The sequence below is a fragment of the Callorhinchus milii genome, unplaced genomic scaffold (assembly GCF_018977255.1).
Source record: "Callorhinchus milii isolate IMCB2004 unplaced genomic scaffold, IMCB_Cmil_1.0 Scaffold5, whole genome shotgun sequence".
NCBI lineage: Eukaryota > Metazoa > Chordata > Chondrichthyes > Chimaeriformes > Callorhinchidae > Callorhinchus > Callorhinchus milii.
In genome coordinates, this window is record NW_024704746.1 from 17,209,114 (window position 1) to 17,222,786 (window position 13,673).

Below are 13,673 nucleotides of genomic sequence, written 5' to 3' on the forward strand. Positions count from 1 at the left end.
TGTCAGGAGGTGCGTGGAAAGTACTGGTTAGATTCTGAGGTCCGTTTTATAAAAGTGCATTATGGTTGTACGGCCAAACTCATGGAAAATAGTGCTAAACAATTCAGATGTGATATACAGAAACCTGGAGTAACATAGATCTGACTTACTGCTTACCATGGATCCTTTTTCTCCAGGAGAACCCAAGGGGCCTGGATCACCTCGATCACCCTGAAAAATGACAACGCATAAAACAACTAGGTGCCAAGCTCTGCACAAACACTTATCATCTATCCATCATTTGCTTATAGTTTGAACAGTAGAATGCATGAACTGCATCACAATTTTAATCAAACCAAACGTTATAAAGTGCAGAGCGGTCTGCTTTCTTCTGCATATTTCTTGGTTTCGACGCGAACCCACTTCACACATAAGGTGGAAGGTGTTTGATCTTCATGAAAAATGTCTTGAAGAACAAGTTCTCTATGTCATCGAAAGGCGCTATTTGTTGGAAGAAATCATTTAACACGGATGTGGTAAAGGTAGCTTGCTGAACTTAGTCCATCATATTTTCGGGTTGGGGAAAAGGGGTACAGATGTACAACTGTGATTCTGCTGTGTACTTATGCTTGGTGCAAAATTAAATTTTTCTGAGATGTAAACTGATTATGACCTCATGAACACCTTGCAAAGAAATATGTGTTCGTCAATTGTGTGACGCTTTAAGAAACTTTTTGCACTTTGTTTTTTTTTAATTTGTCTATTCAATGTGCTGCTTTTCTAAGTAAATCAAAACATTGACTATGATAAACAGGATCGAATTTATGAAATTACTGTAGGTAACTTCAGTGGAAAAACACTAAAATATGATTGAATTTAACTAGATCTCTGACAGTTCATCTTGTGCAGACTTGGTGTATGTAATAATGTGCGTGATCATGTTAACATCCTTCCAAACTAGCACTATTAACATAACAATAATAATCTTTGCATTTGATATAACGCCTTATCACGTCTTTGAGACATCTAAAAGTGCTTCACTGAATATACTGTAAATGAATTGAGTGTATATTTTGTATATTATAACATACTAATATTTTATATTAAAATTGAAATTAGAAAGTCCACATTTAAAAAGGTTAATGTTGCAGGATAAGATCTGATTCTGTCTCATACCAGTGAACTTGGCAGTTCTCCTGGTGATTACATTATTGAACTTCTAAACCCATCTGGTTAAGGTTGTACTAAATTAGGAATGAAGACAGAACAGAATTATGCCAGGGAATTAACACTTCTGTATTTTTAAGGAATTTAAACAACTTTCATACAATGTAACCATTTTAAGCCACTTCATTTCTTGGTCGAAACTATCTACAAGATATGCAGACAATCTCATGCAAATCGTCTTGTACTATATGAGCTTTCCTGTTTTAACACTAAAAATTGTCAATGGATTAAATGCATACTGCAGCCTGAAAATAAATTAGCAAATGGTGCTGCTGGATTGGATCTAATGTCAGATCAGCTGGAGATATTGATTTTCTAATGTACACTTATCTGGATTCTTTAAAGATCACATTCAAGTATGAGATGGGTACATCTGTTTCCAAGAGAAACTGGCATTAAAACCTTAGATTTGTCACTGTGGCGCAGTTTCACGCCACATTTTGATAAGTTATACAATCAACATCTGCCTAAAGTACGTAAATTGCAAATAATTTGAACACCAGAAGCTTATTTCTATTTCTAAAATGAATCCCTGTGGATTTACCTAGCAACTTTACACAAATAATAACTTTCCCTCTCATCATTCTTGAATAAGATCAATGAGCTGCTTTTCCTCCACCTGCTGTGACTCAGTAAACATATGGAAAGATAACAGAAACCATGCAATACATATTGCCAGGCTACGCATAAACTAAATTTTGATGTAGCAAAGGAATTTTTGTGCTGGTACTGTATTTGAAGGACACAATTCTGAATTTATTTAAAGGTATCTCCAGGTCACTGGTTGTAAAATACTTGAATCATAACTTATAAGCTCAAAGGATTTATAGGATTTCTTTTGTAAAGGGATTTTTCTTGTCTGGAGAAAACTGACATCAGGTACCATGGACTCCAGGCATCTTCAATAATCGTTTCAGCCTGGATCAGTTGGTAGCACTCTCGACTCTGAGTCAGAAGGTTATGGGTTCAAGACCACATCGAAACTTTGAACTTACAGTCTAGGCTGACACTCCTATGCAGTCCTGAGGGTGCGCTGTATTGTTGGAGGTAGCATCCTTCGGATGAGAAGATGGTTCTTTTATTTTAACTGTGCAAAACCAATTTCCAAATTAAGATTGATTTCCCAAGATCCAATATTTTTGAGCACTTTGAAACATTCTTTCTTGTGAAAGGGCGCTATACAAATGCAATTCGCTATTATTGAGGGATAAGAATGAGAGTTTGTAACAACACTTAAAGGGGAATAGGTACACTACAGTTAGACATGTCAGTGACACTGTTTATTTCTGGGCCATGAGAAGGGCAGACAGATGGGTTTCATTATTCTGCTCCAAGCGCAGGTGCACATCTCCCTTAGTAATAGTTGCTCACAGCTGGTGTATCTCACACTGTCTGAACCAAGGAAAATAACTTACTTTTAAAGAGGAATCAAAAGCGTTTTACTCAAACAGTAAAAATGTCAAGATAGATTTACCTTTTCGCCAAGTATTCCACTGGGACCAGAAGGCCCAGGTAAACCAACAGCACCCTGTGAAGAGATAAAGAAATCAATTAAAATTAGAGCCTCTCACTGAAGGTTAACATTGCATTTTGTAAGCATCAATAAATGTACAATGTAAACAAAAGGGGCATCAAAACTATGGTGCTTTTATTATATTAAACCCTTGTAATTGCAGGCTTTCAGGCATCACCGCAAACCAGGGTCACCTCTTGGCTAACCTTCCAGTTAGTGCACTGGAGCATATTTTCCCTCTCTCCTGTAGACAATCAAGTTGAAACTAGCCCAGCATGTCCTGATGAATACTTACTACAAAATGTGCATGATAAGGCCTCCCTCTCTCTTCACATTCACTGACTTATTCTTTTTTTCCTTACAATTTGTTGACAGTAATTTCTTTTAAAAACTTAAATGCTTTTTAAATTATTTTTCTACTTAACATTCCTGGTTTCCTGCCTCCTCCCAGCTATGAGTAGGTGGTTAATCGGTTCACATCGCAGTGATTTGGTAAAGAGAATCAGCCCTTGTACCTATTTGTTTGCAGACCAAGTAGCTGAGTGCTATTAAAATATTAGTGAGTGGTGACCAAAAAGTTCAAACTCAAAATAGTTGAATAATGTCCTTGTTGCATCCATGACCACCTTCAAACAATCCCAGCGCAGAATGAGCATTGTTTTGCCACTCTATTGTAACCCAAGAATGTGTCTTAACCTCAACCTCAGAATTTTAACATTACTAAGTAGTCTTCTATTTCGATTTCCAACACCAGATATCCTTGTGATACTCTTTGAATGGGATTGCCAAATTATGGGAAGATTTGTGCTGGAGTGATGAACACATGGAACTGAGATGAGATCAACTAAACAGAATTATCTGAGAGCCTCTGGAATTTTCGGAAAGGTCTTTCCTAAGATCAGTCTGGGTTGGAATCAAACCAACTTACCCGAGGAGAAAGGCCAACCTTCTAACACACAGCATCTTCCAATTGTGAGATGTTTTATGAAATAGTATCCATGGTTTGTCAAACCAATGCAATACTAAAACCATACATCATGCTTCAGCTTTACGAATGCATTAACTGCTTATACTTTAAATCCACAGCAGCCTTAGTCAGAGAGTTGCACTCTGCTAAAACTCCCCTGAATGTTTCCATTTTTCAAAATCTCTCAAATCATGCACGCAGACTAACTCTGGGTTCATAAGGTATTTTGGCATTGAATGCAAATGTGAGATCAATTTGCTGCTACATTTTCCATGTAACTAAATCTCAGACATCATAATGAACCCACATGGTAGATGTAAATTGTACAGGACTCATTTCTCTGAAGGCTTCAATCTTTGGGATGTTCAATCGTATGATTGCCGTTATAATGATTCTTAAAAAAATATAAACACCCATTAATAAGCAGTATTAAAGTGCAGAATGGCAAAATTAGACATATTTTTCCTGACTTGGAATGAAAGTGACATCTTGTCACCACACATCACAATATTCATTGCTTCATCATTATAAATGTACTGTGCAAGTTCCTCATAAATGTTCATTCTTGGAGCCTTTCTTTGGGCATGATTAGCTCTCTATTCATACTTAAACAATGAATACTTTCCTGAATCGCACAATTGGCCATCTTTATGTTCTACCTTATTTCCAGACAATTTCTAAAACGTTTTACCCCATTCAATTTTTTCAGCTTCTCGGATTCTATTTTAACATTTTGGATCACTCAGCATTACCTCATTCAGTGCCAGCAATTTTATTTAAAACTTTTGTCTAAGCTGCACTTTTTAGACTTGCCATGAATGTAAAGAGATGCATACACATGAACGTTTCCAATAAAAATTCATTGCAATGTGCATTTGGCTAATATCCAGTCAGCTCATAATAAAATAAATAGTATCATCTGGTGGGCATTCTTAGATCCTGAGTACAGAGCAAATGTAGGAGAGGCAGCTGGCCTTTCCAATTCCACCTGCTACCTTCCTACAATATTTAGCTCAACTGTTAACTAAGCTGTGCTGTGCTTAGTCCTCATATTTTTCATGCCAATTCACTGTGCGGATTATAACAAACTACTGTGAAACACACAGTATAAATCAGTTATTAAGCCACAGTCTCATATCTGTTCATGCAACAAACCACTTAACTTGGCCACCTGAAGGATTTGTCAGAATATCAATTTGTCATCAACTCAACAAATAGTTCCTTAAAAGATTGACCCCAAGAAATCTCAGGAGTTTATGTAATGTTATTGAAATGTCGGTTGCTTATCCAACTCTTAATAACATTTTTGTTTCTGCAAAAAAAAGCATATTCGCAAAATATGTTTCATTGTGAATGATGCAATTGATATAAAATTCATCAACGGTGTCTCATTGCATTTTGCATTTCAATGATTCATTGACTGAGCAGAGAACAAGCAATTTAGCAGAAGTCTCAACAGCACTTTAGTTGTCACGTATTGGAATGTTATCATGGGTTATCTGTCCAATAAGAACTACAAAGAGCAAATGGTCAAAGCACCAAGATATCAAGATCTTGTACTCTATATCCAGTAGTATCCTTAACGTGTTCCCCATAAAAAAGACTGCTAGCTCCAATTTGTTAATAGCAATCGTAAATAATTTTATGTTGCGTGATCTTCATGAAATTTGATTTGACAGTATAATGTGAAGTAATTTATCATCTACTGGCTTCTAAAATGACAAACTGCTTTTTGACAATTTTGCATGAATATCTGTTGAATTGTTGCTGCTTTGGGTTGAATAACGATCAAGTTGGTGCTTGCAGATACTGTATTTATTTTAGCATCTTATAATCCACAATGTTCCATTTCATTTCACACCAATGTGGACTGCCCCTTACCTCAAGTTCTCAGTGAGAAACCCCAATTATGGATCTGGTCCAAAGCATTGCATTTCTTTCATACAAACCATTAGGTGAAGGATTGGAATAAAAGATTGTGCCCTCACTCCATAGCCACTACACTGACCCGTGTTTACAGTATATCCTGTGAAGGGCTTTGGGACGTCATGATGTGAAAGGCGCTGCACCAAATGTAAGGATTGTTATTGTTAAAAAAAACCAACGAATCCAGAACATATGGGAAACAGGAAACAATGGCAAAAGTAAAAGAGTAACTAAATAAAAGTTACCACATGCCTTTGTCAACGTTCCAAAAGTACGTTTAAAGCCGTAGCAACGATAATTCTGTTGAAACTAGTTTCTTCCTCAGATATTTAAATGCAACAGGTAACCAGCCCATTGTACCATACAATCATTACATTTTTGATACGTTACGAAGTTTTTATACGGTGTTTGCTGGCATTTTGCTGCAAAAATGAGCAATATAAATCAGGATTGAGCACTGTAACCTTTATATTATAAATGTGGAAAGCATTGTATTCGGAGGAGGTGGTTTCAGGTCAATGCAATCAGGTGCTGCAGTATAAACACTGTGCTCACCACCCATGGTTCAACAAATGTTCTCAATAAAGTTCTCTTCCTTTTAAATAGACTTTTTTTTAAAATGTGACTAAAGAGTTCATCGACAACATTTAAAGGCCCTTTATAACATTCAAACAAAATTAACACTTGTTTGGTGTTCTGTGCATGTGCAACATTCTGAATTAGCTGCCAGATGTGCAATAGCCTGTGTGTGATGTGGAGCAGGAAATATAAATCAGTTACATGCTACAAGTTTCTCCACTGTTCTAGTTTACTCCTCAATTATAGCAGTAAGGCACATCTCAAAATGCACCTCTAAGTTTGCTCTCATCTTTCCCTTCTATTTTCTATTCCCCACTCCTTGGCTCAGATCACCTGCAGCACTGTTAAGCGCTTTGAGATGTCCTCCCGCCGTGAAAGACGCTATATAAATATAAAATGTGTTCTATTGTATTTAAAATAAAATAAACTATGGCATAGATACATAGAAAATTCTTACCATTTTTTAAAAATTGTAAATGCCATAGATTGTGTGGTTTCTTTTCTCAACCAACTAAAACTTCAAGGTAAAGAAATTCAGCTGATAACATTTCGCTCATAAAATATTTATAATATTAAGGTGGCAGTGATTCACATTATCCAAGTCCCTAAACTTTGTAGTTTGGGCAAGTTAGGGGTGCTCACTTTTGTTGCATTAAAAAAAATTGTGCTCAAAACAAGTTACACTGAATATGCAGTATTTCAACTGTAAACCTGACCCAAATTGCTTTGGTTGATTTATAGTCACAAGCATCGTCAATATTCACACGGAAACTCATACAAAGTGGATTTTTAAAATAATGAATAACCTACCGGCTCGCCATTCTTGCCAATAATCCCCGTGTCCCCTCGTTCTCCCTGTTTTATCAGAATAACAAAGTATTGTTACTAGCCCATTTGAGGATTTGGAAATCACACACATTTATATTTCCCATTAGTAGACTAGCATTGGTTAGATCACAAATGTAAAGCTAATGTTATCAGACAATACTTTGCAGATAATCATTCTATTGTTCTGAAAGAAGTGATTTGTTACCACCTTAATGCCTTCAGGTCCAGGCAGACCAGGATATCCTTTTCTGCCTTGTCTTCCCTGAAACAAAATGTTCACAGACAAGAAAGCAAAACATTTTCAATAAACACATAACTGTACACATATTTTTTTATATATAATTATTAGGGGAAATATTGCTTTGTCACTGTGCAACAGAAGGTTTAACTTTAAAAAATTCATATATTAAACTTGTACTCTAGTCATTGAACCTATCACCACCACAGGAAAATCTGTACCAGGCTTGTTCGTCAATTGCAATATACTAGGAAAAGTACTACAATGAAGCTGAAGAATCTGCCTTTCAATAGTGGGATTTTTGATCCTAACTTTATGACAGTATTAAATAAAATCATGGGAGTTCATTCAAAACACAATTCAGTTTCACACTAGTACTAAATCTCCCTAAGAAATAGACAAGGTGCCAATCTGTCCGTTATGTAAAACAGGTACAACAAGCAATTTAGCCAAACTGTCAATAAAATGTAATAAGATATTTTTTTATGAAACACACGACTCTTTACTCTAGCCTGTTATGACAGTTACAACATGCGTGTTGCAGCAAAATTGTTGGCACCATTTATGAAAACACAATTTAATAAAAGATAAATATTTTTTGGATTATCGGGTATTCTTTCCGTAGCAAGTCCCAATATGCTCATAATGGCAACAAACAACAACAACAACAACAACAAGATTCCATTTATAAAGCGCCTTTCACGTCAGGAGGACGTCCCAAGGCGCTGCACAGTTGGGTCATGACCCGAGCATTGGGGGGAAATGGTCAGGGTGAGGGGAGGGAAGGGAGGGAGCGAGGAGGGGGAAGAGAGTCGAGAGGGGAGCTGAAGGCACGGTCAAAGAGAAGAATGTCTCACATGTAGCAAAGAATCTCTCACTTGAAACAAAGAATCTCTCACTTGAAACAAAGAATCTCTCACTTGAAACAAAGAATCTCTCACATGTTAAATGTGAGAATACCTGCACAGAGTTGCTCAAACACACAGTGGTAAATATGTAAGGAGTACTTGGAAAAATAATAATATACCTGATTCCACTTCATGGGTACAGCAGTATTATAGAGCGCTGATCAAGCACTTCGAAATGCTATCTCAGATCAGGCGCTATATAAACGCAAGTTGCTGTGTTGTTGTTGATGTCAATTGTAGATAACACCTTATGATGTAGGATTATTAGCATTAAATGAGAAGTATTGCAATTAACATTTTTAGATTAATAGAAGGTCAAAACTTACCACTAGCCCTCGACCTCCAAGAGGTCCCAAGTGCCCTTCACTGCCCTGTTCAACAAAGATAGTATTACAAGCATGTTCAAGATTGTAGGGAATGACTGCCTACTGCCTATAATTCTGGCTGTTACTAAATGTTACAGCATTTATGTGTTGTTCTGGGAGAATTCTACACAGTGGTCATATGGCAGGGTCAGCATGCCTGATGGTTTCCGTGGAAAAGGAACCCTCCAGGGCAACTTAGCCCAAAGTGTTTGGTGAATGAATAAAGATGGCCTTTGGAGACGAGAGTCTAATAGTACTTTTACTCATGGAATGGTCAGCAGCTATAATTGATTACTTGGATGGGTGGTTGAAGTCAGGATTCTGGACTCATTTAAGAAAAAGCTTGCTGTTGTAATAGGAAGATTATAGTTTGGGTATTCTGGACGGATGAGATCAAATGAAAGCAAAGGGCTTCGTTCATCTGTGCCTGTCTTCTAAGATCATACATCTGCAAAAAGCAGAAGATGCAACCACATTTATAACAATTATTGAGCCAAAAGTTGCAAGAAATATTGCAGTCTTTGATTCGAACTGCAATTGCTAAAGTGGAATGAATAGATGAATGGCTCATTTATTCCAGGAATGTAATTGATTTCTTTTAACAACACAATGAAGCGCTCACTAGCATTATTTCTAACTGATATTTGTACACTTGACATACATTCTTCGGTCTAGTCGCAGATGATCATAAAGTTAAAGTCAAATTCTGCTGAATAGAATTAAGAAATTCCCAATGTCATATATTGCCTGAAAGACAAGAACTACACATTTCTGAGAATCCTTCGCTGTAGGTTTCTCTCCTACCTGTGGTCCTCTTGAACCAAGTGGCCCCGGTGGGCCTCTTTCACCAAAAATTCCCTGAACACAAACAAAGGGTGAATTTAAAATAAAAGAAATCATGAATCAAAAACAATAATGAAATCAGAACGCATCCACTTATATGCTGCACATCGCATAGTCCTGGAACAAAATAAAAGTTTAACATAAGAGTTATTAATAACACGTACCAAAAAGGAGGAGAAATCGTTTTAAATATACTCGGTCTGCATCAAAGACTCTTTACGAGCTACGTGCTGCAATGGTGCGTGAACTGTGAAAAATGGCCCATTACAGAGTATAAAACACTATGATTTACATCAGTGCAGATCAGATCTATTTATGGTCCCATGACACGAGAAACTACAGAGACCGGTGCTGAATGTTATGGGTTCACAAATAAAAATGGATTTAAATCTCTTTCAACATCAACTTACCTTTGGGCCTTCTGGGCCATTTGGACCAGGCAAGCCAATGTCTCCTGGGAAACCCTATAAAGACACAAAAAAAATTAAACTTTTATGTCGTAATAATCTGTTAACATCAGTATTAATAAGTACATTGTTCATGTTTGTGTTCTGAATGAATTCATCCTTTCAGGCAAGCAGTCCTTAACTTAAGAGTCTTCACTTCACTTAATTTGACCATTCTGACTTCAAGCATGATTATAGTTGTGTTTACACTGCAAAGATATGAGCAGCACAAAGACAGAACATACGCCCTGAACATTTTCAAAGGCAACTTCAGGGTATTATTTTAACTGGCTTATCTTCATGTACAAATTGGAGTGTCATCTTAATGTAGCTGTCACACTGGATTCAAATAGTGAAGTGAAAAGGGAATGGATAGGAAAAAGTTGTTGAAGTGTTTAAATGTTGAGAAACTATTTGTGAAAAAATCTAGAAGCATTTAAATTCTAACTCTTTTGTTTGGAATCATTAATATAAACAAATCGTAAATTTGCATGTGGAATATAGTATACAAAATAGGAAGCAATTCTCTAAAGTATTAATAGATAGAACAGGAAGTCTTTTTATTACCTTATGAATAGGTCAATGTAAATTTTCCCTTGTGATTAGTTATGGACTTATAACTGGTTATAATAACAACAACAACTTGGATTTATATAGCGCCCTCCACGGCGTCTCAGAGCGCTTTACAGTAACAGATCCCGGGACCGAGCCAGCGGGAGGGGTAAGAAGGTGACGAAAGGCGCAGTCGAAAAGTAAGGTCTTCAGCAGAGACCTGAAAATAGGAAGAGAGGGGGCGAGTGAGGAAGGGAATTCCAGAGCCTCAGGGCATAGTGGCTGAAGGCACGGGCACCGAGGGTGGAGTGGAGGACTCGGGGGACGAGGAAGAGGCCAGACTCAGAGGAACGAAGGCAACAGGCACTGTTTTGAGGAGAGAAGAGGTCAGAGAGGTCGTGGGGTAAAGAGGAGTGGAGGGACTTGAACACAAGGGTGAGGATCTTGAAGTTGACCCTCTCTGGGATAGGCAGCCAATGCAGTCTGGCAAGGACTGGGGTGATCGGGGAGGGGAGTTTCGTGCGGGTGAGAATGCGGGCGGCAGAGTTTTGAATGATTTGGATTTTATGGATGGTAGTGGAGGGGAGACCGGTGAGGAGGGCGTTAGAGTAGTCCAGCCGAGAGGTGACAAAGGCATGGACCAGGGTTTCAGCGACTTTTGGGGAGAGGTATTGGCAGAGACGGGCGATGCATAAATAAATGGTTAGCGATAAACATTCTTTGTTGCTGTAATAGTTTGGCTAAACTGACAATGAACATTGTATTTAAATACACTACACATTGCTTTCACCATGAGGCATGGCACTTTTCAATTAAACACTGTGTCGAATATTCTTCAAGTCTTCATATCTACTCATGTGCAGTATCAGCACCAGCTGGACAGGATGCTCTGAATAGTCTGTTTCTTGGCTGTACTTTCTTCGAATCTATGACTTCATAATGTAGTTTACCTATCTTTTCTAAAAACGAATTGTGCCATGCAGTAGGGAGTATTTGGTTGTGTACCTATTTATGCAATAAATCCTAAATACCCTATCTAACTGTTTGTAAAGTTTTCCAAACTTAGCAATAATTGACAGGGGATGGAGGTGTTTTGTAGTACAGGACATTGCTATGCCTGAGGAAAGCCTTGTAGCATAAGGGAGCCTGGGAGCGTGAAAGTTACAGAACATAACACATTCTCTAATAAATGCCAACTTCCCAAATTTCAGGGATAGATCTGTGTTTCAACCTTTCAAAACCCTTCCCCCTTTCATGGCTGTTAAGTCAGGCTGCCTTGCTAACTGTTTGTCTGTTTGTCAGCAGATCTCTAGCATGCCAAACAGAGTAATTGGCTACCAATCTTACCATTTGTTGGATTTTTGGGGCACTTAGTGCTACCCAAGCAAATTATGTATGCTACTGAACCAGCAATAAAAAAAGTACAATTCCTTTCACTCTTTAATCCCTTGGTTGCTAGAATTTCTTCCCCCTGGTATAAATGGATTATTGTTCCATGGAACCTTACACAATGATTTGCACTACAATAACCATACCATGAAATTGTAGAAAAAAAATGATTTAACCCATTTCAGATGTCACACTGCGCATTTTAATAAAACGAAAGCTTTCAGCAAAGTTCAAGCAAAATACGCTAAAATGGTTCCCAAGCGAATCAGTCTGCAGTAGACCACAACAGCCACATGGGGGCATGTGAATACACGTTGACAAAATGGGTTCTATTATTCATTGCTTGGAATATTAGGCAGTTATCAATGGGAGACTAAAATGTTAGACTCACTTGTGAGTAAAAGTTCTATGGGCCTTAATTGGATGCACCTTGAGAAATTCTCACTGCTTCAGAGTCGACTTAGGAGGATATCAACTTTAATATCCCACAGCTGTAAGTAAATAAGTGGTGTAGCCAGTTTGAATTTGAATTATAATATATGGAAAGAGCACATAAATCTCCAAGTGCCTTCTCTATTTTCAGCAAAGTGATTTTACAACTAGCCCCTCGTTCAAAGTCATACAACCATTGGGATCTAACATGCGGTATAAATTTAGAAACTCCTAGAATATCAAATACCATTTCCCCAGATGTGCTTGAGGCAGATTCTTCCCCTTGGACCAATCTTTGCGTCAAAGTCTGTGAAGCCAACTTTCATGCTTGACTGCCAGTTAGGAGGATAGTGACCCCTTGCTAGCCAATGCAAGCCAGGATCCCTCTAACCAGAAGTCCAATGCAATGTCAACATTGAGAATCGTGTTGAGCATATCCAGCTCCAACACATCCAGGTATTTCTTATTCAATGTGTAAAAAATGTAAATAGATCCCAGTATTTAAACTGCTTCCTTGATAAATATTCAGGGTAAACGGGAGAACAACACTGCTTCACTGATAGCAATCACATGTACATTGAGTGTGTGGTAAAGTGAACTGGAAATTTGAGCATTTGGAAAGTCAAATGTCCTCATAACAATACCAATAGTTGAAGCAAGAAGCTGCTGAAAGCAGATATTGTAAAACATAGTGAATGTGGGCCAATAGCAACGGTACAATCACTAGAAGAATCACAGACTCCATGTATTCTTTTTCAAAGTGGAAACTTTAAATCAGGATAAAGTCTACAAAGTCCTGTGGGATTAAATCCCAACTCTGGGTTTCTGGAAGTCTATATGTTTAGGCTTTTTGTTGCTCACTGGCAGAGCTCACTTATTTGTGAAAATTTCTTCCCTGACATTTCTTCAGTGCAGATTTTCAGCCATGGCCCATGTTTAGTTCTTTCAACCTACATAAACAAAGCCAATAACAAAAACATCTACTGGGGCATAATTCCTACCAAATCTTTCCTTAAGACACCAGTCCCGTGCCAGAAACCTAAAAATATTGATGTATTTGCCTTCAATACCATCCAGGAAAATCACAGGTAACACCTGCAATAATGCACACTCTGTGAAGATCTGAATGAGCAAATAGTAACTGCAGTTAAATTCATTATTTCAGCTATGTAGTGTGGAATTTTCCTTATATATAAATCTGGGATACAAAGAAGATAAAGAATCTCCAGTAGAATAAAAACAAGGCAAACTGACGTTCAGCAGGAAACCCAGTACAATCTCTTGGCAATGGAATAAGATTTCTTAAAAGAGATATTTTTAATTTTGTTTCCTTCAGCTGAAAGCCAAAATGAATACTTTGGCCTTGTTAATCTTATTTGCATCCCATATGTTGTGGACTTTTTTTTGCAAACATATTCAAAAGTATTTTGCGACTGAATCCTACAGGTTCTCACTTTCCTTTGCAGGTTAATACTGAAATT

General features: G+C 37.6%; 1 protein-coding gene across 1 annotated transcript in view; it reads right to left on the minus strand.

The window, feature by feature from the left end:
• The window catches only part of LOC103174799 (collagen alpha-1(XXIV) chain), a 129,472-nt gene that overhangs the window by 40,385 nt on the left and 75,414 nt on the right, over nucleotides 1–13,673 (minus strand). Inside the window, exons 22-28 of the mRNA XM_042334983.1 lie at nucleotides 9,784–9,837; nucleotides 9,335–9,388; nucleotides 8,492–8,536; nucleotides 7,228–7,281; nucleotides 7,002–7,046; nucleotides 2,681–2,734; nucleotides 157–210 (exon numbers count right to left, since the gene is read on the minus strand). Of these exons, the coding sequence (XP_042190917.1) occupies nucleotides 157–210; nucleotides 2,681–2,734; nucleotides 7,002–7,046; nucleotides 7,228–7,281; nucleotides 8,492–8,536; nucleotides 9,335–9,388; nucleotides 9,784–9,837 (360 nt within the window). The remainder of the gene's footprint in view (nucleotides 1–156; nucleotides 211–2,680; nucleotides 2,735–7,001; nucleotides 7,047–7,227; nucleotides 7,282–8,491; nucleotides 8,537–9,334; nucleotides 9,389–9,783; nucleotides 9,838–13,673) is intronic.